Source organism: Camelus bactrianus, chromosome 13 (assembly GCF_048773025.1).
Source record: "Camelus bactrianus isolate YW-2024 breed Bactrian camel chromosome 13, ASM4877302v1, whole genome shotgun sequence".
NCBI lineage: Eukaryota > Metazoa > Chordata > Mammalia > Artiodactyla > Camelidae > Camelus > Camelus bactrianus.
Window position 1 is genome coordinate 22,969,856 of NC_133551.1, and position 27,703 is coordinate 22,997,558.

General features: G+C 34.1%; 1 protein-coding gene across 1 annotated transcript; it reads right to left on the bottom strand.

The window, feature by feature from the left end:
* Positions 1-614: 614 nt before the first annotated feature.
* Positions 615-27,703, bottom strand: ACADM (acyl-CoA dehydrogenase medium chain). Its single transcript, XM_010963392.3, has 12 exons — positions 27,516-27,703; positions 23,878-23,965; positions 21,600-21,697; positions 21,415-21,484; positions 20,667-20,767; positions 19,973-20,053; positions 13,733-13,863; positions 11,569-11,677; positions 6,832-6,972; positions 6,200-6,295; positions 2,773-3,021; positions 615-1,443 (listed from the first exon to the last, which is right to left on the bottom strand). The coding sequence occupies exons 1-12, from the start codon at positions 27,543-27,545 to the stop codon at positions 1,372-1,374; spliced, it is 1,266 nt and encodes a 421-aa protein (XP_010961694.1). The 5' UTR covers positions 27,546-27,703; the 3' UTR covers positions 615-1,371.

The following is a 27,703-nucleotide window of genomic DNA, read 5'->3' on the forward strand; positions in this document are numbered from 1 at the left end:
AGCTATTAGAGTTCCCTTCCAGATAGTGAGGAAATTGGGATATAATTTAGTAATAATTTTATATATTTTATGATGCAACTAAATCCAAGAATGGAAACAGCATCAGAAATAACACATGATAAATGTATTCAGTCTTCAATATAGACACATAATGCTCACTTGTGAGAAAATATGAGCTAGGCCAGATTTACCAATAGTATAATCATTACTTCCAAAAATGAAGAACCTAGACAAAAGAAAGCCATCCAACTTTAATGTTCTTAGTCAGAATAGGATTGAACTGTGAATGCTCAATTGGAATTAGAATTGGAAAATTGCAAGTGGTGTCAGAAACACCATCTAGTATAACATATTTTAGCAGCATTTGATGTTTAGAACTACAAAGAAATAGTGTATTTACATATTCTGGTTCTTATATTATTTTATATTGATATTTTCTGAGGTAACTAATAATGCAATCTAATGAAAAATGAGCAGGTAACTTTATGCAGTTCAAAATCATAACAATTTTTTTCCATCATAGTAAATAAATCAAATATACACTATTACATGAAGTAGTAAAACTTCTTGGAAAGAATATAAATAGATACACAAATCAAACAGACAGACAACACTGAACAGACAATTTTATTTAAGTTTATTTTTAGAATGTATGCACACAAAATGAGATTGTATACTGCAGAACTAAGGCTAACTGGAGATCAAAAGAGTCATATACAAATAATTTAAGGGAAATTTTACTGATTTATTTTAAGTAAGGCAAGTGAAATGTGGGCTCAGAATTAAACAAGATTTTCAAATAATTTCTGGGCACTGTATAATGGGAGAATATGAACATCAAATTTTTACTATTACTGTACAAATCAGAAAACAAATGCTTCCCAAATTGTAGTAAAATGAACTTCTATTATACAATTCCATTAAGTCTGCAAAGCTCCTGGCAAGTTATTGAATGGCTCCCAAATCCTACAGTATTTTCTCAATGTAAATTTTGGAACATTTCTTAATATTTTCATAAATCCACTTTTCTGTCATTGGAAAAATATGAAAACTCCAAGGAATTCCTGTTACTTTAATTTTAAGAGGTCAAAATAACAAAACAAGTGTATTTTTCTAGGTTAATGTAATTCAAGTACAGTGGAACTAAGGACAATACGTAGTTTAATAAAACAAAATATATTATGCAAAAGGCAAAGCATAAAGTTAAACAAAACTAGAAAACCACTATTAGAATCAGTTGCATAGGTTTAGTATAAGAGTGCTTATTTTTAAATTTTCACTGGAAAAAATCTTAAAGCCCTTTCTCTTTCCTGGAGTTTATATAGTAGATCATGTTCTAATTATTCAAGAATTATTAACACAGTGATCTGGTTAATTTTTATACCTGCCAATGTGTTCACGGGCTATAATAAGCCTTTGAATTTGTGCTGTACCTTCATAAATCTGTCAAAAAAAAAAAAAGTAGGTTAAATATCTTCACTACGTAAATACTTTGATTTACTCAGTATTTTGGACAGCACTCTAAGCTCCTATTGCAACACCAAACTGACTCAAACCATATAGAGTCTGTAGTCTAAAGTGATTCTGAAACTTGATTTTCTGAAAATAGAAAATTATTCTCTAAAGATTAGTTAAATTGTTACAAAAACTCCTTTAGCAAAATTTTGAAGGACAGTCTTAAAGCATCAAATACAAGGACATTAACATTTCAAACAGTTTGGAAATCTAAAGTTTTACTGTTTCTAAAATATTTATCCAACTTTTTTGAACTGCTTTTAGCTAGTTGTCACCTTTAGTCATTTTCTATTCTTACTCTCAAACCTGATTTTTTTTCTTTCTGCCTAAGGAACAGAGTTGCTAAAGAGAACGGAGTTGCAAATGCTGGAAGGATTTGGTTTTGTTCACTTAGGTATTCCTAATAGCCACCCCTCATTGCTAGTTGAAACTCCTAACCCAAGCCATTTGTTAGTTCCGATGGCAGAGAAAAGTTAAAAAGCAGTCACCACAGGCGCCAGGGGAGGGCGAGCATTACCAGATGAATCAGTAACTTTGGATAAGGAACAAATTCTGACCCTTAGTTCTTTCAGGTCTAAACTCAGGGGTTGCACTTTCTGAATGTCTTTCTCTAACAGTCTATGATTCTACCTCTGGATTTCAAATGACTTTTTTCTAGATTTGTCAAATAATTTGCTAGGGGTAGAGGGAAGCTATGGAAAAGATATTGAGAAGTATGAGTCATAATTACTTAAGTTACATGTGGGCATGGGCACTTGTATCTTATTTACTAAATTACTCCAATCTCTAGGTTTTTCTAACCACCAACTTAACTTAGAAGACAGAGTCATCTAGATCATTTTTTAGAACTTCATCCTCCTCTCTTCCTCTCCTTGGTTTTTTAACTCCCACACATGGTTTCAAGAGTTGTCAGGTAAGATTCAAAATAAAGTAACTAATTTTAAATGATATGCATACTTTTAGGAGACTAAAGGGTGGGTTACAATTACCTAGGATGTTAAGAATCAAAGAAGGCTGTTCCAGACATACTGCACATTTCTGTACCATTTATTTTGCTAGCCTGTTCTCTTTAAGACATAAACTTCAAGGTCACATTTTTCTTTGCCTTAATTAGTTCTAAAATCTAGGCTCAGAAGCATCTATGATAAAGATTTATTATTACTAGTGCCATAAAATCTTCAAATGATCAGAAATCTACCATAACATTTATGAATATTATGATCCCTAAAAATACACAAAAATCATTTTTAACATTACCTGATAGATCTTGGCATCTCTCATCAGTTTTTCTACGGGATATTCTGTATTAAATCCATTGCCTCCAAAAATCTGCACAGCATCAGTAGCTACCTGATTTGCAATATCTCCAGCAAATGCCTTTGCAATAGAGGCATAATAGGTATTTCGGCGACCAGAATCAATCTCCCAAGTGGCTCTCTGGCAACTCAGTCTAGCTAGTTCAACTTTCATTGCCATTTCAGCCAGCAAAAATGATATTCCTTGGTGCTAGAATTAAAAAGAAAAAAAGTTTAAAGATATCTTAATTTAAAGATGACTAATTTAAAAGTTTTTTTCCTGGAACTTTTTTTTTAGCTTCAAAAACTAATTTTAGACTTGTTACAGTCTACTTCCTCCAGTGGTAACATATTACAAAACCATAGTATAATGATCAAGGACAGGACATTAATGTTGGTAAAATATTATCAACTAATCTACACACTGTATTCAAATTTGGCCAAGTTTTCCACTAATGTCTTTTTTCTGTCGAAAGATCCCATCCAGGATTCCAACTGAATTTAATTGTTATTTCTGCCTAGTCTGTCTCAGGCTGCTGGGATTCCTCAGTCTTTCCTTCTCTTTCATGACCACAGTACACTCTTGAAGAATATTGGTTATTTTTGGTTATTGGTTATTTTTTGTAGAATGTCCCTCAATTTGGGTTTGTCTGATGTTTTCACAGGACTGGAATGAAGGTATGCATTTTTGGCAAAAATACCATAAGGGCGGAGGGTATAGCTCAAGTGGTTGAGTGCATGCTTAGCATACACAAGGTCCTGGGTTCAATCCCCAGTATCTCCTCTAAAAATAAGAAATAATAACAATAATAACCTAATAACCTCCCCCCACCAAAAAAATAAAATAAAAATTTAAAAAAATTACATGGATCCTTCTAAGTATCTCCTGGGAATTTCAAAAGAAAATTGCCATAGATAATGAAAAATAATGTAGCACTATATAAGGTGCTGATGGGAAAGTGAGTGCCCTGACAAGGACAAATAAAAGAAGTTTCTTATTCACTAGAGGTTCATAATCAAACAGGAGACTTAGGGCAAATACTTTCAAAAAGAGACAGTAAGTGTTCTATGAGTTATATGGCCAAGATACGCTATAGGATGGAAATATGTTCATCATACATTGATATGTGAAAATTTCAAATATGTCATATGCTTCCAGCTTTGGAAAAATATATTGATGACCCCCAAAGAGCAAAATACACCAGAAATTGACATTGTAAATGACTATACTTCAATTAAAAAAAAATAAAATAAATTAAAAAATAAAGAGCACATGGAACATTCTCCAGGATAGACCACATGTTAGCCACAAAACAAGTCTCAATACATTTTAAAAGGTTAAAATCATACCAAACATCTATTCTAACCACAACAATATGAGACTATAAACCATCTACAAAAACAACCCTGCAAAAAACACAAACACATGGAATCTAAACAACATGCTACCAAAAAACCAATGGATCACTGAACAAATCAAAGAGGAAATCAAAAAATACCTGGAGACAAATGAAAATGGAAATACAACATTCCAAAACCTATGAGCAAAAGCAGAAGTTTATAGCAATACAGGCTTTCCTCAAGAAACTAGAAAAATTTCAAGTGAACAATTAACCTTACACCTAAAAGAGCTAGAAAAAGAAGAATAATCTCAAAGTTAATCCCAAAGAACAAAAGAAATAATGAAAAGCAGAGCAGAAATAAATGAAATCAAGACTAAAACAAATAAGAAATCAATGAAACTAAGAGCTGGTTCTTTGAAAATATAAATAAAATTGATAAACCTTTAGCCAAACTCATCACGAAAAAAAAGAGAGGTCCCAAATAAATAAAATCAGAAATGAAAGAAGACAAGTTGTAACCAATATCACAGGAATACAAAATATCATGAGATTACTACAAAATTCATATGTGAACAAACTGGACAACCCAGAAGAAATGGATAAATTCCTAGAGACATAACTTAAGAAGACTAAATAAGAAAGAAACAGAAATCTAAGCAGACCAATTAATAGTAATTAAATTGATTCAGTAACGAAAAAAACTCTCAACAAACAAAAGTCTAGGACCAGACAGCTTCACAGGTAAATTCTACCAAACATAAAAAAAAAAAAAAAAAAAAAAAGACTTAACACCTATCCTTCTGAAACTATTCCAAAAAAATTGAAAATGCTTCCAAACTCATTTTCCAAAGACAGCATTACCCTGATATCAAAACCAGACCACCACCCCCCCCAAAAAAAATAAAGTAAAAATAAATAAAAATTACAGGCCAATATCCCTGATGAATATAGATACAAAAATCTTCAACAAAATATTAGCAAACCAAATTCAGTAGTACATTAAAAAGATGATACATCATGATCAAGTGTGATTTATCCCAGGGATGCAAGAATGTTCATTATTCACAAGTCAAATCAATGTGATACACATTAATAAAATGAAGGATAAAAACCATATAATCATTTCAACAGATGCAGAAAAAGCTTTTGACAAAATCCAACATCCATTTATGATAAAAACTGTCAACGAAGTGGGTATAGAGAAAATATACCTCAACATAGTAAAGGACCAACCCACAGTTAACATCACACTCAATGGTGAAAAGCTGAAAACATTTCCTCTAAAATCAGGGACAAGGAGATGTTGCCCACTCCCGCCACTTTTATTCAACATAAAATTGGAAGTCCTAGCGATCAGACAAGTAAAAGAGATAAAAGGCATCCAAATTGTAAAGGAAGAAGCAAAACTGTCACTGTCTGTAGATAACATGATCTAGAAAACTCTATAGACTCCACAAAAAAAAAAAACTATTAGCAATCTGTAGCATTTTTATACACTAATAATGATCTATTAGAAAGATACATTAAGAAAACACTCCCATTCACAATTGCATCGAAGAGAAAAAAATGCCTAGGAATAAATGTAATCAAGGAAGTGAAAGACCTGTACTCTGAAAACTGTAAGACATTGATGACATAACAAATAATGCTAATAAAACGCTAACAAAAATTTGTCCTCAAACAAATTGTTTAATCTCTCTGAGCTGCAGTTTCCTGATCTTCAATGGAGATCACAGTACTACCAAAACAAGGGTAGTACTAGAGGAATTAGATGATGTATTTAAAACGTGTAGCACAGTGTCAGTACAGCACAGGCACTCAAACAGTATCTGCTCTTTGTCCTCTTAATTAACATAATTCCCAAAGTGGACAACAGTTAATGGCAAAGTCTAAAATCTATTCTTAAAGCCCACACTGATTGTTCACATTATCTTCTTGCTACCAAAGCAGAAAGATAGCAGTTTGTACTTAAAAGATAACTTTCAAATATTTAGATGAAAATGATTGTTTTTACATTTGAAAAAGCAAGTATAGTATTAAAATTACCTCTACAAGCAGCTTTCCAAAAGTTTTCCTCTCCAGGGCATACTTGGTAGCTTCATCCAAAGCTCTCTGTGCTAGTCCCACAGCACCAGCTGCCACCTAGAAATTTAACATTTTACAAAGCAAAACTTGATGTTGTCTTTAAAACACACAGTATAATGGTACACAAAGAGAAGCCGACCTATACCTTAAGGCAATAAAGTGGGTGGGAGGGGGAGATCACAAGTGTTTATATTTATGTTATTTATGAATTAAAGGTTAATGGAAGGCATTTTTAAAGCTCAGGATCATAGCCTAGAGATAAGTCATTCCTTCTGTTTAACAAGGGAAAGCTTCTTATGGAAAATATTCCTAATATGTGAGGAAGGAGGAAATGAGTACATATTCCCCAGGAATGATTAAATGTGAGCTGCTTCTTTGTAAATCCAACAACTACAGTAATATTATATTTGCTAAAATAATTTCTGTAATAGGTAACAAGAGAGTTGAAGAATTCTAAAACAAAAAACAATCTCTCCACCCTTAATAAAAGAAGCAGATATTAAAAAGGAAATACACACCAAGCGCACAATGTTAAAACCACTCAACGTAATAAATAAAAAATCCTACAAAGATTATCAAATCATATTACTTACTGAAGGTCTGGTTTTATCAAAAGCTCCCATTGCAATTTTGAAACCAGCTCCCTCACCAATTAAAACATTTTCCTTAGGCACTTTCACATCTTCAAAGACAATTCCTCTTGTATCTGAACATCGCTGACCCATATTTAATTCCTAATAAGGAAAAAGATATATATTAAGGAACATTTCTTTGAGCTAAGATACATTTTTGCTTTAACCACTGTTTTATGACTTTCTGCAATTGTCTTAAACAGGGGTAGACAAAACAGGCCTGCAATGCCTGTTTTGTAGAGAGAGATTTATTGGAATGCAGTTACACCTATTCATTACATATCACCTAATGGCTACTTTCTTGCTACAATGGCAGAATTGAGTAGCTGTAACAGAGACCATGTAGCCCTCAAAATCTAAAGTATTTACAAAATATTCTGGATCTTTACCAAAAACTGTTCATCAACTCCTAGTCTAAAACAGTGTTTCACAAACTTTGAAACCAACACTAGCCTAAAATCTACATGTACATATTACCTACAAAGACAAATTTCATTATATGTTTGAAGATTATCTTTTTTACCATAGTAAATGTGGTAAAATGTAATGTCATTAAAAACATTTAGCAAACAGAATCTGCTTTGAAACATTTAATTTTAGCTTAACTAACAGAGCTAGCAAAGGAATGTACTGGGTAATAGTTGTATCTGTTTTCCCGGAACTCTTTCTTAGAATTAGGGTTAACAGGATAGAATCTGCATATAGAAAAATTCACCCACTTTACAAACACATTTCTGACAAATGTATGTGTGTGTAATCAACATCACAATCAAGATACTTCAGCACCCCAAAAAGTTCCTTTGTACCACTTTTAGTCAATTCCCTTACTCTACTCCCAACCCCAAGCAACTAATCTGATTTCTGTCCATAAGTTTTTCCTTTTCCAGAATGTCATATAAGTGGAATAAGGTCAGCCTGCTATGCCTGACTTCTCACTCTGCATAGTGCTTCATCCATGTTGCTGCTGATCAGTAATTCATTTCTTTTACTGCTGAGTTGTGTTCCACTATATGGATGTACCATAAATCCTATCCACAAGTAGATGGCTCCCCTCCACCCCCCAAGTTTTCAGTAATTATAAAGTTGCTATAAACATAGGTCCTTATATTCATTTCTCTTGAGTGCTGGGTATGTGGTAAGTACACACACAAGAAATTGCCAAGGTAACAATATTCCCTCAAATTCTTGTTTTGAAAATTTTCAAACCAATAGAAGAGCTGCCAGATAAGTAAAACAAGTATCTCTATACCCTTTACCTAGATTCACCAATTGTCGACATTTTGGCACATTTGCTTTATTTCTGTGGGGTTTTGTGTGTGTGTGTGTGTATAACTATTAGTATTATTTGCTGAATTATTTGAGAAGTTGCAGATATCATGACCCTTCTTAGGGAAAAAAAAAGTAATCTCATTTTTAATATGCAGTGGGGTCAATGGGAACATAGAGCTATAAACAAATTCTTTAATACCAATAGTCTGCTTCGAGGCCCGAAGAAACAGTGACAATAATACATAGTTTGAACAAGAGAGAAACTAACATCTCTTTGTCTTTTAAAGTTGATAAACTCTAATACCTTAGACCTTTACTCAGATGTTTACAAAAACATTGTTTTACTCTATCCTGTTTCCCAGACTCATCCAATCACCAGAACACTTAAGACCAAAATGCTTCCTGGACTCATCTCAAGCCATATAGTTTCTAAAACACAAAAGTTTTGAAAAACATCAAATTTCACAAACTTGAAATTCAATATATTTCAAAAAAGACTTAAAGAGGTTTAAACATATACTTATCTGTTTCTCTCACTAGAAAGTAAATTCTCCAAGGGCAGAGATTTTTGTGTTTTGATTCATACAGTAGTCTCAATATCTAGAATAGTGCCTAGCACATAGTAATAAACTCAATAGATATTTATTGAATTAGAGATTTTTCTAAAGTGAGAAAATGGGAAAAAAGAAAGTAAGACTAAAATTAGCAAGCTAAAATCAGAAATGGATTTACTACTGAAAAAAGTATAATCTGTCAGGACCTTTACACTTTCTAGAGATGGCCATAAATTTGGCCCTGAGTTTTCTAGCAACCATCCCTAAAAGAGAAACATGAATGAAACATAAATAAAAACAAACCAATTGCTTAGAAGAAGCAAAACCACTGTTAGTACTTATGAAACTAAGCAGAAATCTGTGTCACCCCCTCCCCCTGCCAAGTACTAAGGCCCTCTACGTCCCCCTGCCTCTTGTTTGTAGAAAAGCTAAAATCTCCCAGTCCTCCCTGAGTCACAAAAGAACAGGCTTAGTTACTGATTAGGACAAGAGAGTCACACTCACTGTCTGTGCACAATCCTGAATTGTTTTACAGGTACTGTAACTGCCACCAGAGGGAAAAAGCTAATTGTATGATGACTAGACCGCAGCCATGACATAAGCTGCTCCCTCTTGAGCAGCACTGAATCTATGGCCAGCACAGTTCCAAGAACTGGTGTCAAGAGAATGGAATTAAAACTATCATAATAGCTATTCATAACACTACTATATAGCTCATAATAATCTATATCTCTGTGAACATCAAAATAACTGCAGCTTGTTCTGCCCATATATGTAAGCGGGCAACTAAAACTGTCAGCAGAGATACTTCAAATCCATGTCGGTATCTTTCACCTTAAGACCTCGATGCCCTTTCTCAGCATGAAGCAGTTACAGAAGACAGAACTTTGTTCCTAATCCCACAGAAATATAACGGTATCTGATGGGGGTGGAGGGGAGATTTATAAACAGCTCTTTGCAAGAAACCACCCTCAGCAGGAAACTCCTTTTGTCTTGCCACTTTAGCAAAGCATATTGTAACTTTTAACTCAAATGCTCCCATGCTCTACTCATCTCCAGCTCTAGCACACCCTTCAAATCGTTTGACTACACAATACCTCGCCTAACTATTGGTTCTGTCCATAGGTCAAAGAAGTAGACATGAAGAATAAGTAATTAATAGATGAAGAGATCTCTTCCCTAGCTCTCCTTTCAGCAATCTCACAAACTGTGTGAACGAGATAGCAACTGAAGAAAGATCACAAGGAGTCTACAAGCCTGCATGCAGTGGGAGATGGCGATGAACTTGATCCCCTATCTCAACGATTAACTGAGATCACTTCCCCTTCTCCCTTTCAAATTTTCATGGCTGAGCAAAATATTGGGAGTTGGTCTTTGGGGGACATAAGTCTACCTTCTCGCCACATTGCCAGCATTCTGGTTAAAAGCAACTTTCCTTTCTACCAATAACTGCCTCTCAGTATTGATTTTTGAGAAGCAAGCATCCAGACCTGAGTTCAGTAACAGTTATATTTTGTTATACACAACAATCTCATTATAGTTTTATTTGTAAAGTGCAGTCTACCTTTAATATCTACTCTTAAAAGAAAACATAGCATAATATAGTGTCAGAAACTGCACTGGGCAAGTTCCTAAGACACCTGAGCATTGATCTCAACTCTGCCTCTTAAGTATGTAACCATGAGTAAATCACTTCACTTGGATCTCAGTTTTAATGTTCAGTAAAGAGACTATAAATAATATGTAAAGTATCTCCCACTTTTAATAGTCTACAACCTAAAACCTACGCCTCCTACATACTTAAGCAACATGTGTCCATTTTAAAGAGGCTTGGGTACAATGGAGAGATTGTCATGGATTTTAATAAAACAGAATTACACAAATACATATGAATAGTTTAGAAGTTTGCACAACTTGTTCAACTCAAACTACCCTTTCCAGTTCAGGTATGCAACCCTTAGCCTAATATCTATTCAGACAATCTGAACATTTATCCATCTGGGAGGAAGAAAGTATGCTCATGTAACTCTTAATTAAGTTCCATACTTCCTCCTTTGCCTGATAGACATCGACATCATTTGGTCATGGATAGGTTTTCTTTTTTACAAATTCGTTTTGAAAACAACAGTTTTACAGTTGAAAACTTGTGACTCCTCTTTCTTTTCTCAGAGTTACAATCTTAAACCTTGTTTCCGCAGCTCTCACTTGGACTACTTTAATGACTTCATTTCTTTTTTGATTTGTTAAATTTTAATTTCTTTTCTCTTTAGTCTACTTTAAGTGTTATTGCTAAATTATCTCCATGCATTCAGATTACTAACCCTTTCAAATATGTTAAATTACCTGTTCTTGTTTAAATAAAATTTTTCTTGCTTTCCCCCATTCACGGCTCTTTGCCATTTCCACACTTTCTCAGGAAGATTTTTCTCTGAGTGTTGTATGACCTTGGGTAATCAATTTATGTTACATTGTTTTAATCCATAAAGTGTGCATAATGCCACTTATCCTACCTGAAAGGTTCCTGTGAGGAAGGAAAAAGAGTGGGAAAGTCTTTTGAAATGTCTAAAACTCTATTACTGGGCAGGCCATACAAATCATATTTTGATTTCCGCTTCATTATCCCTCACAGCTGTTACTGGCATTCTCCGTAGACTGGCACCACAAATAGCCACTCTTTCAAGTAATTTCTTGAAACAACTATTCTCAACTTAAAATCTTCAGTAAGAACTATTTCACCTGGTAACATCAACTATGGCTTAATTTTTATTGTAACTTAATACAAACAACATATTTTCAATAAAGGAAACAGATCGTAATTTTGAAATTTTTAGTTAAAATAATATTGGAGGCCTTAATTACTGACAAATATACACACCTTTCTTCCAATCTGCACTCCTGGGGTATCTGCTTCCACAATAAATCCAGTAAAGGCTTTATTGGCAGGAGTCTTAGGATCCGGATCAGAACGAGCCAACAAAAAATACCTAACATATACAAATATACATACATGATAAAGATAATGCTATCAGCAGATAACGCATGGTGACTGCATCTCAGTTATCCTCCCAACAATCCCAATGATTATTACCCCCATTTTACAGATGAGGAAATGAAGAATTAGGGAGGTTTAAAAGCTTGCTCGAGTTACATACAATGTAGCAGAGCTAGTATTTCAACCCAGGCTTGCTTCATAACTAACATGGTATTTAATTTTCTTTAGCAGTTTGAGCTGTAATTAAAAATTCCTTGTATCAAGATAACGTAAAATTAAAAGAAAGTACGTGTGTGTTGAAACTGACACTCTTTCTTTGCCAAGACTGGTTTAAGTATTTAAGGGATAAACAAGTTCTCTGGAAAAGGAAGGTAAATGGGGCTGCCTGTGAAAAGAAATGAGATACAAACTCCTATTCTGACTACTGTCCTCTCTATGCAACAAAATCAGTGTTTCTGTTAGAGCTGAATTATTATGAATATCAGCTGGGTTTTCTCTCCAGAAGAATTTTTCCCAGAAAGGTTTAAAAACAAAATATGAGGAAAAGGCAAAACATCCAAATGTTCACGTAGCCCATGTTCTAAATAGCCTGATATAGGAAATTTTAATTCCTTAAATTTATTTTCTATGCTTAAAACTAATAAATTATTATTCACTCTACAGTTTTACTTAATAATAGCTTAAAAAATAGTAGAAATTGTTTTCTAGTATCATATGTTACCTAATTAGTCTTACTATATGAAAAGCTGGACTTCATGAGTTCTTAAGATTATGGAAGCTTCTAATTGCATTGTTGGATTTCTCTCAACCTGTGACATTTTAATTGTCTCTTCACGTTTTGTTTATTATTTTCTGACATTATGATTACTTAATGACACAGTACTCCATAATACCAGACACTCATAAAGTGTTTGATAGATATGTTTAAAATAAACAACTTGCTGGCACGCTCACTCCCAGGAATAATGCTTTACTTGCCAGAAAACAGCACTGAGGAGCATACTTATATTTGAAATCAGAGGTTCTATTTTTATGCTTACAGTGATGAGTGAATAAATACAGTATTTATCATGACAACTTAACACACATTGGACAGAACTGTTGCTGAAATGCTCATCCTTGCGTTGAGCTTTATTCTTCTACGTTTCTCTCACTTTCACCCATTATTTTTAAACTGGCTTTCTGAAGCAAACACTATGAGCCTGCTCTCCTCTGTGTGTGACGTTGTTTCAAAAATTTCAAACTTCTTCCAACATAATGAAACCGAATTCCTTTACTCTTTACAGGACCTGTTTTCTGGGCTCATCCTAATGCAGGACATGTATTGGCTTCTGAATTTATTCCATTTTGTCAATGCATGTCTTAAAATGTGTTGCCCAGAACCATTTTTCCCTGTTAGTTTGATACTATACTCCTATTACTGCAGCAAAAAATCACATTAGCTCCTTAAAGGCAAATACATCACACTGTTGATTCCTATTGAACCTCTCTTCATCTTTTTCCCACAAACAATGCTATCAAATGTTTTTCCTCAACATTTTATATTTAAGTGCGTTTATGACTCTTTGTTGAACTTCATGTCATTATTTTTGGACCTCTTAGATTTTATTCAACTAAAATTATGTCCTTTCTAAAAGGTAGTGTATATTGCTCAGAATGAGAGAAATGTGCTATACCACTGGCTTCCTTTTTCCTTGGAGTCTTAGGGAAACGGTTCCAAGGAGGTTCTGGTATGGAGAGTGGGAGTGGTAAGCCCAGCAGAGGGAGCTCCAGCTTTCCTAATCAGATTCAGCCAGAGTAGGTAGGTATTTTTGTTTAATTTTATTTCACAAATTAAACTTTTGAGGCAATTTAAAGAAATAGTTCAGGACTTAAAAATAGTTGTTGAAAATCACTGAACTACTTACAATCTTTTATGGACCTTCCAGTTCCATGGATAAAACTTAACTTAATTGTGGTGGTTTAATAATACAGGAAAGAAGAGAAGGGAAATTCTAAATATAAAGTAATTAAGAAGCAATATACAGAGATGTTTTAAACAACATACCAATTAGCTTTTCCTCCATTGGTTATCCACATCTTCTGTCCATTAATAATATACTCATCTCCTTTCTTTTCTGCTTTAGTCTTTATACCAGCTACATCAGAGCCTGCTCCAGGTTCTGTTACACAGTAGGCCTTGAGTATATGGAAATGATTAAATGTTAATGATTAAATTATGAACATTTAGAACAAGGAGGGTATTTTATTTTTTAAGCCAGTATTTAAAATTTTTTAAAATACCTAAAAATAAAATATTCCTAAAGAATCTAGCTGCTCAAATGTAAAAACATTTAATATATAATTTAAAACTAGATGAAGGGTACCAATAAACCATATCAAAAATTAAAATGTTAGATATCTTCAACCAAGTTAAATTCAATTTCACATATACTCATTCACTCAAACATCTATTGAGTAGCACCTACTATGTACTGGTTATGAAGGAGGAGATGGAAAAACCGGAAACGAAAGACATCCTATCTTCAAGATTTTACAACGCAACAGCAGAGATGAGTAATATATTGTAATTATATATATATATATATATATATATATATATATATATATATATATATGTATTAAAGTTATACACAATGGATTTAAGAAAGTATTTTAGATTTAGCGTGTCAGAAAGCTTCCCAGAGGTGATGCTTAAATTAAGTCTCACAAAGGACAAGGAATTCTTAGAGGGTAGGGAACAGGGGGAATATGTACTCCCAGAAGAAGCAATAATATATGCAATGATATCAAGAGAAGAAGCAGGGTTACCCGGTGTTTGCAACACAAAAGTACCCGAGTTCTATAACATGTATATTCTGTGCAGGTAAGGGAATGGTAGGAAATGAGTCTAGAAAGAAAGGAAGGGAAGAGAGGACAAAGACCCCTTTATACTACACTAAGCAGCTAAAATTTAATCTGGTAAAGGGGGGCTTCTTAAGGCTCTTCAACAGAGATGTGACAAAATATAGGCAGTAATGGATATACCTGAGTGACCAGGACTGTGAATACCGGGCCCAAAGACACCAGTTCCATATCCTTAAGGTACTTATTGTCCAAAGAGAGAAATCTTAGCAGTTAATTTTAATTCAAAGTAGTAAGGGTTCACAGGGACATGAGAAACAACGACTTAGACCTGCAGCAGGGCAGGAGGTGATGAGTGGCAAGGGAAGTGGCAAGTAATCCTCATTGGAGGAATGATCTTGAAGGACAAGTAAGCGAGACAAGCAGATCTAGGCATGGAAGAAGGAAACAGCAGTTGTACCAGACCAAGGACTAGCGGTTCAGTACTCGAATGTAAAGCATGAAGCTCAAAGCCATGAAAGCAGGCTACCAAGGCAGACAGGGACCTGGTCACGGAGGCTGAGGCATACGCCATGCCTAGGAGAGTACACTTCTATGCATTCAACAAAAGTTTAGAACGCTTGCTACTGTGCCACAGAAGCTTAAGGAATCAAGTAAGTGGGCTTTAGGGGAACCTAGAACAGGCCGGTGTTCAAAAGTGAGGAATACATACGCATTTTTCTGAGGATGTCACATTCTAAAATGGGTTCACAAACATACAAACAAACAAAAAATAGATATCACTGCCATTGATGAAATGAAAACACAATGCTTTTGTAAAGGCAGGAGAGTGATAGTTAGATTCACATTTTAGTTTATTATTACACAAGCATAAAGGACAGATTTAAGAGGGGATAATAATAATAATAATAATAATAATAATAACAACAACAACAACAGCAACAACTTTTTACTATCTTCCAGGTGCTGTTCTAAGCACTTGACTCATTTAAACCTCACAATGATCCTATGGCATAGGTACTAGGAATTTACATTTTGTAAATGAGGAAACTGAAACATAGTGAGGTGACATAATTTTCCCAAGTTGACAGATCTAGTAAGTGGCAGAAGGTACCTACATAAGACAGGAGTTAGGGACACAAATTAGGAGGCTTTGCAATAGTGCAGGCCAGAAAGAAAGCTTTAACTAAGAAGCAAGATAAGATGAACTTGCGAACTGTAGTGTGAAATCCCAGGACATGATGACTAAATAGGATGCTGAGGAGCTAAAGAGGATGTTATGATGACTCTCAATTTTTTAGTTTAGGAAGCTTTCAAATAGGGATAATCTAGAAGAGAAGCAGTTCTAAACAGTGAGGAGAAATTAATTTGGTTTGGGACACATTTAGTTTAAAGTGTTTAAGTCTAGCCAAGAAGAACTGTCTACTAGATTAGCACATATAGGAAGGTAAAGCTCAGGGGAGAAGGGCTGAAACTGGAGAGTTAATAGACTATTCAGTTAATACACCAAAACTTAATGCCTGATGGGGAGACCAATTTGGTAATTTAAGTCAAGAGTAAGCTTTATGTAAATCAACAATGCTATATTTATAAAAGTATGTATATTATCTAAAATAAGGGTGATGGAACCATCCTACTCTGTACTCAGCAGACCATACGGGAGTACTAGATTTAGCTCCATAACACTTTTGAGTCAGTGATTACTAAGAAGGTGATGGGACTTTACTGTGTTATATGAAGAAAAGATGAAAAAATTGGGGCTTATTAGCTTAGAAAAGACAAGATCCACATGATAGCCATATTCACATACCTGAAGGGTTATACAGCCAAGGGAGAGAATTTGAAATTGATAGAAGAAACCTATTGTGAAATTATCTAAACTTACTAAACACCTACTATGGTACTGGGTGATAAAATTATAAAAGGAAGTGAGACAATCCTTTCCCTCAGGAGCATGAAATCCAGAAGAGCTTTCTAATGGTCCAAGAGCCTTCCAAACAGAGCTGCTATAGGAGGCTGTGATTCCCAGACATGAAAACAGGACCTAGATGGCTTTTTCACAGGGGTGCTGTAGAGGGGTTTCAGGTGTCACGTGAGTCAACCAGGTTACTTTCCTACCTAGAGGTTCAAAGATGCTTCCACCATCATAACAAAAAAGGGTATTATATAAATGAACTCTCCAGAAAAGATAACCCTATAAAGTACAAAAATTTTAAGTACCTTTGGGAATTTTTCTCCCCCTGAAATATGCTATTAGCCATTCCTCTGCTTTACAATAAAGCACAGTTTCTAGAGTTTATCAAGCGTATGAGTCTGTGTGTTTCCCTACAAAGTGGCTTGTTCTTTGGAGTTGTTCTTAGTAACGGAAATTACTTTTATAACGCCCCTTCAGCAGAAGCCATTTTGTTTCCACCACAACTTGCTCTCGTCTTTATCACACTAGAAGTCAAGCAAATTTGTAACATTTGTTTATGCACAAGTATTTATTTATGAAGAATTTATTATTTACTTATTTTGCATAATTCTATGAGTTCTATAATTCTATGAATAATACATTCTGGGTAAGGATCTAAGGGTCTACCAGATTGTTATCTTGTGAGCAGAGGCCCAGTTTTATTCAGTATTTTAATTCCAAGCCACCTGGTACACAGTATTCAAGTATTTAAAGGAATTAAGTATAACATTATACCTTTCTTTATTGGTGATGACATCACCACCTTATCTGTGTATAGTTTACTAGGCAATTTTGCATTTATTCTCTGTTAAATTTTTTAGTTTTTGCCTTAGACTCTAAGGGGGCTAGAGGTAGTTTATACAATACATGTCTTTTAAAAAAATTAGGATGAAGTGAAAATAAAGATAAAATCAGAAAGAAGAATAATATAATGCAACACATGCTTTGAGGTTCAAATAATTACTGGTGGTGGACTATGTAACTGGCCCTACGCTTCTTACTCACCAAAACAAAAAAATACCAGTTATAAGTGTAAACTGCCCATAAACTGAAGTCTGGCATACAGCAGGGAACTCAGATACTGAGTAAATGAATGGATGAATGAGTTAAAGTTAAGAGAAACAAAGTTTCCCCTGGTCACTAGGTATGAAACAAATTTCTCTACTATATTTTTACAAAAGGCACACTATGTAAAGATATTTTTATAAAAACAATAGCATTTTGTTTTATCTTTACTATATCCTTTTTAGATGTTATACACCCTGTGTTCAGAAGTGACTTTGAGGTTAGGTAACTATTTAAGATCACATTGCTATTTTATGACTTGAAGCCAGGTCTTGTGACCCCCAAGTTCAGTGTTGTTTCAGTTACATTTCAGCTACTTCTTAGTTCCCCTGGGAATGCATGGTTTTATAACAAGAGTTTTCCGTACCATTGTTAGGCTTTTTACAAACACTTCCGAGTTCTTAGACCATGGCTGGACAAATAAATTTACTGAATATCTTGCCCAAAACAAGCTTAATAGTCTAATATTTGTTTCTAACTGTTTAAAAATTCTGCTTATTTTAGGTATATACTTTTTAAAAGATTTAATCCAATATTTGAAAAACAAGTATGTTTCTAACTTATTATTTAAACATTTTATATATATATAATATATATGCAATAATATAACTAGTTTTAATTTTTCAAAAATTTTTTTCCACCAGGTGATATTGAAAAATAATTACAGTGGGGCCCTTATTTATTTCTGCACTTGCTTCCTCAACAGTAGTATAACTGATCACATGATGTGGTAAGAGATTAAATCTTATGAATATGCACTAACACTATAACTGTACTAAAAGTTAAATCCAAAAACTTATCATATTTTTCTGTATCAATTTTTACCATGAAATTATTTTTAAAAGCAAAAATCTAAGGAATTTAAATATTCAACAATAGGGAATAGTAAAATAATTTATAGTAGTTCAATTAGATAGCATATTATGTAGTAATAAATGTCACAGTATTTAAAAAGTAGAGCATAAAAAATACGCGTGTTAAAAATACAAAACTGCATATATGACCCTTATTGTGAAAAATATTTATATGCATTAAAAAAATCTAACAGAGTATACAATAGGTCTGTAATACCAGTTAACTTCACCATCTGAGGGATTAGAGACATTTTTGTTCTTCATACTTTCTAAATCTTCTCTATTTTTACAATCAGAAAAAACTTTAAATATTAATTTTAAAAAGTTTAAATAAAACATAGTATTATATGTAGTTAATGTTATAAATATTTATTGGGAGTTAAATAACTGAATCTCAGTATAAATTAATCAATAATTACAATTAATATACCTATTTTCATTTTCACCCTTGGCTTCATATTTTGAGTACATCAATTACAGTAGGTACATATTTGAGTATATATTATGCACTAGGGGGAAAATGTACAGGAAGTCTTCATTAATTCAGAAGTTAGAGTAATTTAGGGACAAGAATAAATGTATTTTTATACATACTGAAGGTATTTATCAGAAACTGCCAAAGAAATGTTTAAAATATTTGAACTACATTTAAAGACTTTTTTAAATCTTAGAAATACAGATTTGTACTAAGACAATTACAAATATTCATATCAATGCATTAAGTGAGGTTCTCCTAAGCATCTCTGTGCTACAACTTTTTTAAACCCTATTTCTAATATTATATGTTATAAGAAAAGAATGTAGATATTCCACACAACTCTTGGTATTGAGAAACAGCCTACTAAGTAACTCTCATTTGTTGGAAACAAATTGCCAAGAAAGTAGGAAATATGTATAAATGTCTTAATTAGTTTGCCTGAAATTTAGGTACCTGATTTAAATAAAAAATATTTACTTTCAAATATTATTTTATACTCTTTCAGACCAATTCTCAAAATTAGCTCAAAACTTAATAACAATTTACTATATTTTGGTATCACAATCAAATCCTAGATTCAAATCTAATAACCAAAAGAAATAAAAATTCTTATGTAAAATCACTTTCAGAACAGAGCTGCAATATGCATGTGTGTAAACTGTACAAAAGTATCTTTTTCAAGAAATTCAACTAAAAATTTGTTAAGTAATTCTCAGGGAATTAAATAAAATCTATAAATGTCCTACCCAAGTCAGTCATTCAACAAACTGTTACCTTTTTAGTCACATTATTAATTTATTAGTTCAAAAAATTTCTAGTTGAAACACCTACTGTCATGTAGTCAATCTAAACTTCCTGACACAACCACTCAGTTCTAGTCCAGAGTGCTCCATTAAGTAGGTATTTCTCTCCTGCAAATAAGCTAGAGGATTGTTATGATACTTTCTTGGCATCCCAGAAACATCATTGTCCCTATGCTGCTTTGGTCTTAATGTGTTATAGTACAATATATACGTATAGACTGAACAGGGAAAGGAGCACACTTATTCCCTTCTTTAAATGTGAAATAAAGCAGCAGCTGCACATACTCACACACATCAGTGGCTCCTCAGTCATCCTCCCCAAATATTTCTTCTTTTGTTGATCATTTCCAGCAATAATAATAGGCATTTGCTATCAACCAAATAAAAGTGATGTTAAAAAAAAGATATTTTTTAAATTAGGCATGAAAATTAAAATACTATAATTCAGAACAAGAGAACTATCTTTCCCCAGGGAGTAAGTCCAAAGAATTGGCCTTTATTCTGCCTCTAAGTTAGACATCTAGAACCATAATGGTATAAATCTGTTAACCCAAGTATTTTCATAAAATTAAGTTACATAGGACTTGTTGGTAACACAATATGTAAATATCTACTATAGTAAAATGTACAAGAATTAAATTTACCATAACTGACAAGGTATATATGATCAGGCCTCCTAAGAATCAACTCACTAAATTTCAGCATCGCCAGCAGTGACAGCAAGCCATCCTGATCCTTCCCCAGAAATGTCCTTACCTAAGAATTGCCACTGAAGCCGTAGCCAAAGTGTACAGTTTCCCTACAAGGACAGCTAGAACTCCAAGTACTGAAGACAACAGGGCCAGAATGATCAACTCATGAAAGAAGAACTCTAGGGTTCACTGCAGAATCTTTTTAAAGAGAGCAATATTCCACTAACCTAACCTAGCAGTACTATTTCATTAACACAGCTCAGGTAGGCAATAATTTTCCAAGTTACTTACCCCCAAAGAATTTCCTTCAATGGCAGTCTGAATGCCTGTACATCCATAAGCCAACTCTTCAGTAATTAAACAGCTATCAAAACTTCCAAGTCCAAGACCTCCTACAGTATCAAAATGTTTTAAGAACCCATTATAATATATAGCACATCTCGATAGAAATAAAGGTAAACTATTTAAATTACTTCCAATAAATCCTAATTGATTTTAAATGCAAACTTGAAAATACAATGTCTATAACACAAGAAACTAAGTTTTCTCGCTAGTACAGTAACAAATTATACTTCGCTAAAGTAAGTTTTAAAATTACAAAAAATTCTCTTACTATTTGTAATCTGGATCTGTCTTTATGTTTCAACGTGATTTTGTAAAAATCTGATTCAACTCTGCTAAAACTTTGACCCTCTGACTGTGGAAGGAGTGAAAGAAGTCTCAATAATATGTAAAATTGAAGGTAGAATTAAAATGCAACCAACTGACTAACTCTAGAGAGAGAAGTTACCAAGAATTAGGATCAAGTTAACATTGGAACCTGTTATAAAGATGGAAAAATGCCTCTAAAGTGTTGAGTGCAAGGCTTCTAAAAGCTGTCAAATACTGAAGTCTGAACAGGGGCACATAATAGAAAACCATTTAATGGCAACAAATATTTGAAAGAATGACTGAATAGAGTTTCAAAATTTTTCTTGTTCAAAACAAAAATTTTCTTGTTCATATGCATCCTAGCATTAAAAATGTTAAGAAAGCTTACCACAACTTTCTGGAATGTGTGTATTCATTAAACCAAGTTCCCAGGCTCTTTTAATTATTGGGACAGGGTACTGAAAGAAAAAAAATATTTTAAATAAAAAGTCAATTACACTTAAGATCTAGTTATATTTAAAATCTTGTAAAAAATGTAAAAGACTTTTCTCTCCTTAAAATGCATATACCTACCTCGCCAGTTTTATCATATTCTGCAGCAACTGGCAGTATTTCCTCCCTGGCAAATTTACGAGCAGTAGCTTGAAATTCTTTCTGCTGTTCAGTTAACTCTAAGGGAAAGTTATTTAGAAAACATTAAAACAGGACAATGAGTTGAGGAAATGAAATTAGTATGTGGAAACCTATATTTATAATGACTTTAACCCCTGATAACCAAAAGATCAAAGCCTATAATGTGCTTTCAGACTAATCAAGATTTCACTGTACTATACGAATAAATGTATGTCAATGCTAATGCCAAAAGAGTAGGTAAGATTTCTAGCTTTTATTAATGAGTAGCAGATACAAACGAGTTTTTCTCTTCCAAAGGTTAAGGTTAAAAAAAAAAAAGGTTTCTTACTTATTATCTGGACTCATCAGAGCAGACTGAAATGAAACTAGTATGTCCGACATGCCTTGATCTCAAGAATCAATCTAACAGGGAGACAAGACATGACTAGTGACCACAAACCTATAAAACTCATTCCAACATACCATATAAAAATATTAATACCATAATTTCAATTTTACTCCTCCTTTAAACTCAGATAATTTAAGTTTATAAATTAGCACAAAATATCTGGCAAAAGTGGTGGGAAGGTTTCTCAAATTAATGAAATAAACAGGACGGCTGAACTGAGAATAGGAGCCAATTATGACTGCACTTTTTTCAAATCCACACTGTCATACAGTTTTATTGTGGTTGCATCCAACACTAAAGGATAGGTGAAATTTAAGAGATACAGGGTATTTTGGACAAGAAGAATGAGAGCAAAGGCAGGGAAGCAAGAATGAGCAAGAATGCATAAGACTATAGGGATGTGAGAAATAAAATGTAAAAGGTTTTAGAAATTTGCTGCTGAATTGAATAGCCTAAGAACAAATCTCTCAGTTTATAGATAAGGAAACAAAAGCCCAGAGTGAGGAAATGATAACCCCATAAGTCTTACAATGGAGTTAGCAGTAAAAGTATACTTAGAGTTTCAGCCTAGTGTTCGCTCTCTCATTCACAACTTTACTTCTAAAATTGGGGCCAGTTCATATTAAGATTGTGGGTGGGTAAAAGGTAGGGAAGGCAGGGATCTATTATGTATTATATGAGATCTTTCTTTAATCCAGTCACTATGTGCTAGGACTTTACATATATTATATAATTTAATCTTCAAATAAATCCTGTGTTTAGATATTATCTTTATTTTATAGATAAAGAACCAGATGCAACTGGTCATAGGTGTTGCCTTTACTTCTTTACTTTAGCTTCACAATCACCCTCTTCTAAACATATCTCATACTCTGCCGCTTAGCAAACCACCATAGATTTCTCCTGCTAGTCTTTCACTTTGCAGTATGAACCTGTATGTGACAAACTGAAACTAAACAGCAATCATACCAAACCTAACATCTCAATAAGGAAGTAAGATCCAGTCTCCCAAACTGCTATCCTTACATTGCTTCAAAATTTTTACTTAATTCTGTTAAAAAAAAAAAAAAACTTTATACTCTAACAATCTTGAAAGAATAAAACTCAAAATGATAACTCTACAGAGTTTTGAGTTTATTTCTACCTGAGTGTGAGTTAATTATCTCAGTTGCCTTTTAACTATTTTCTGAAACCAAGGGAACTGAGAAAATGGGTTTTAAATTAGAGGAAAGGTAATAATTTTGAAGCAAGAAGCACTTTAGGGGCCAACGGATGCTAAAGAAAGGGATTATTATTTCAACTATTTTGCCCAGGACTTTGTTTCAGATAGAAAAGGGGAGAGAAAATCTTACTCCTTTTCCCTTTGACACCACATGGCTCCCTGATCTCAAGACTGAGAACCACATCTACTAGCACCAAATTGCAGTTCAGATATATTATGGCCAAAACAGGCTTATTAGCAGGTACCTAGCATTGGATATACAATAAGTGTTTAATAAGTATTTGTTGCATTCAAATTTCTAAGTTGAGAATATTCATATGTATCACGGAATCTGTTATTTATTTGAGGCTATTTACTTAGGAAAAATGGCAGGAATATATATGTATAGTGCTAATATAGATTTATGAATAGGGTATTATGCTCAAGAAGAAAACAAGATCAGAAAGAATGAGTGTGACTAACTATGAACAATCTATGGATACTGATTGATTCTACTCACTGACAGACATTACTAAGTTTGTTTACAAATACATTCCAAATACATATAAAAAGCTGCATATATATAACAAATATAAGTTTAAAGTCAAAAGGCAGAACAGAACAGATACCAAAACTAAATCCCGCTCCTGGTTCACGTTTTAGGACAGCTTTTGTACGCTGTGATCTCCAGTCAAAACGAGAAAGACTTCTCAGTACCTATAAAGAACAATTTTTTTTTACAGTAAATTTGATAAATTAAACATCAATCCAATAAGAGAATATTGACAATTGCAAATGAGTAGAGCAACCTGTTTGACCATATTCAACAACATAGTTTACGGGGCAGGGAAACAGCTCAGTGGTAGAGTGCATGCTTACCATTCTTGAGGTCCTGGGTTCAAGCCCCAGTACCTCCATTCAAAAAAAAAAAAAAAAAAAAAAGCAGCTTCCACACCCTACACACAGATCAGATGAACCCTTCATATTTTTTGCTCTCATTTGATCTGAGTCTCTTCCCTTCGGGTTCCCATGTTTCCCTGCACTCCCTTCTCTCCAGTGGTCTCTCTGCAGTTATTTAATGCCTGTGTCAGATCTACTGTAAAATGAGTATAAAGTACAATAAAATGAGAATAATTATATATACATACATATCTAAAAGAACATAGTTTGAGTAATTACTTAAATGCCTTCAACCATAATTTGATTTCTGTATTAAGCCAATTATCAGAAATTTGAACACCTATCACAGTAGAAATTCTTTTAAAACACAATGCAAATAAAACTGATCAGTAGTATCTGCACTACTAAAATGGAGTGTTTCCAAGGCAAGTAACAGTCAGGGTTGTAGTAAACTTCAGGCCATTATTTCAGAAATCTCACCCAGAAGCTCTAGAACACTTGTGATTGGAAAGTTGGAACAAGAGGCAACAATAGGATGGTATACTATGTTCAAGAGTTGCCTAGTCTATCAACTTTGATACCCTGTCCCTGTGATCCTCCCAGCTATGCCCCTGGGAATCTTCCCCTTGGAGGATCCCATTTTCTAAGATACCTCACTCTATTTAACAAAACAAATTAGTCTAAAGCCATGTTCTGTATTTTCCTCTGTTGTGTATAATTATTCTTAGAATGTTCTAAGCCAGGGATTAGCACACTATGGTCCCCATCAGTTTTGTAAATAAAATTTATTGGAACACAGCCATACCACACTGCTTTCACTGCAGAGTTTTTAAACCATATGGTTCACAAAGCCAAAAATATCTGCTGTCCCCTTATGAAAAAGTTTGCAAACCTTGTTTTAAACCATTAATATACTACTTAATATCTGAAATATACTTATATTTCTTCAAAAGGATATATAAAAATATAATCAGATATTGTTCCTTTCCAACCCATTTTTATACTCATAACAGTTTAATGTACACAAAAAGTAACCACTTGGGATTTACTACAGTTATCAAACTGGAAACCATACTGGAACTCCTGGGTAAATGTTTAAGGACAGCCAAAATTAAACACTTAACACTTCGAAGAATTTAACAGAACTATCTCTGGACAATTCTAGTAAGCTAGACATTGAAAGAAAGCAGAAACTAAAAACTAAAAGATCAAGGACAGAACTTGCTTGTTTTCCAAAATCTGTGAGAAGAAACTGTCCACTCTGTAGATGACAATTTCAACTTGCAAAGAGAACTACCTACATTTAAAGTGACAATATAGACTGTCAAATACCTTAATTTAAATGATCCTTGCAAAATAATAACATATTTTATACTACAATTTTGAAAAAATTACAGTATTAAAAATTCACATTTTCTTTGCAATTTTCATTAATCTTATTTTGGAAGTAAAACATGGTTTCTCTGATATCCATTGTCTAGTCATCATAGACTAAACCTATTCTCATTTAGTCACATTCTACATGTTAATGCACTGAATCTCCAGATCAAGACTAAGATTAAGACACTATTTTTATTCCTGTTTTCCATGTGAAGAAATTGAGGCTCACAAAGGTCAAGTAAAATTGATCAAGGTCACTGTACTATTAGGAACCAGAATTATTACTCTAACATTCACTATCAAGAGCCAATGCCATTTACCACCTTGCTCTACGGCTCTTTCAATTTAAGTATCCTAATTGGTTAACAGATTATATAAAGAAAAAAATTCCCACAAAGATCAGACCAAAATAGTTGACTCTTCTAAATGTGTGTTTAGACAGCATTGGACAAAAATTAGACCTCACAATACAGGTAAAATGGTGTGCTGAGAGGCTTTAAATAGGGACTTATTAGTGTATTTAAAATAATTTACAAAAAGCTTACGTATGATTTTTCAGGAAAACATGTTACATAAAACAAAGTACAAAGGTAGCCACTGGGAGGGAAAAAATGCCAACCCACCTGTTAATTAATTTCTTTTTCAAACGTGGAAAATGGGGCTAATCTTACTGGGTAATTGTTGAGATGACTAAAATAATATAATATCTTGGAAGCAATAATGCCATATAAATATTGGTTATTACGTTGGACTCTCTGCTCAGAACACTGGAATTCCAAATCTCCAAAAGGCAGCAACTTTACTCAAGCATCAACTCTGCAGTAACAGTACAACTATAGTTAAACATATTTGCATATTTCTTAGGAATAAGAGTCTTAGTTTTATGGGCGTGTCAAAGAAAAGACACAGTTGTATAAGTTTTCTGGATCAGGTTTCTCTATATTCTTTCTTTGAGAGATTGAGAAATCCGTGTCTTTTTTTTTCCTGGTGTCAGGAATCATTTTAAAAATCATTTTAAAATCATTTTAAAAATCCCCATTTCTGCCTTCAGAGCCCACTAACTTGTATAACAATGACAAATATTGAGCAATAATCCGTTAGACTTTATTCTAAACTCTAAAACTGCTCCTATTATGGTCAAGGACATAACTTTCTTACTCAATTATAAATGACATTTAAATGACAGTCTTGTGTGAATACATCAATAGTATTTAAGATAGCAAAATGTATCTAGTGACTGACAATTCAAAATCTGTGACACAACACTAGAACATAAAGACAAGCATCAAGAAAAATTCAGCGGTAGGATCTTCTTTTCACTTTTTTAAACGTTCACAACGTGTAAGCGTCCTCTACCACATTACAAAACCAAACGCGTATTAAACATAATAAGTTTCACAAAGTTCAGCTGGTTGTTTTCTCTTTCCCCCGTGACTTGGACCCGGTAACTTGACAGGCACCCAAGGTAAGACTATCTGAATGCTGCATTTTCTAGTATACATCAGTATACATCTTCATCAGTATACATGAGGAATGAAATTTACTAAGGACTCCCTTCTTAGGCTGGGGATAGAAAGCAGATAGTTTTCTCCAAGACGTACTAGCCCAGTTCAGCAAAAACAGGCCCTGCCCAATTGAGAGATGGGTTCACTTTGCAAAGGATGGGATCCTCGGGGAAATCTTTGGAAAGTTCTCGGGCCAAGAAAGAAAAAGGATACTCCGAGGAGTGGACGCTGCCAATATACGGGGCAATTGCAGACTGGGGATACAGGAAAGTGAAAACCCAGGAAGCACTTGGTCCCACAATGAGAGGAGGGGGTGCGCGTGCTGCGGGGAGCAGGTAGGGGGCGCTAAGGCTCCCCGAAGCAGGCTCCTTCTTCACCTCGTTTCCCACCCCTCTGGGCCGCACCTATTTTCTCCATTTTCCCCTAGCCAAACACCACAACCTCCATTCCCCACCCACGCCGAGCCCAGCTCTCCCTCTCACCCCGCAGCTTCGCCTGAACACCGCTGCCATGTCGACTCCGGGTCCGCTACTCAGTCTCTAACCCAGCCGGCTGTGTCGAGACGGCGGATCCACCAGGCGCGGGATCCGTCTGGCCCCGCCCATATCTTGCCCCAACCACCCTCGTGGGCGCGGGCGGGGCTTAGGAGGGGCGGGGCCTCCGAAGGCTG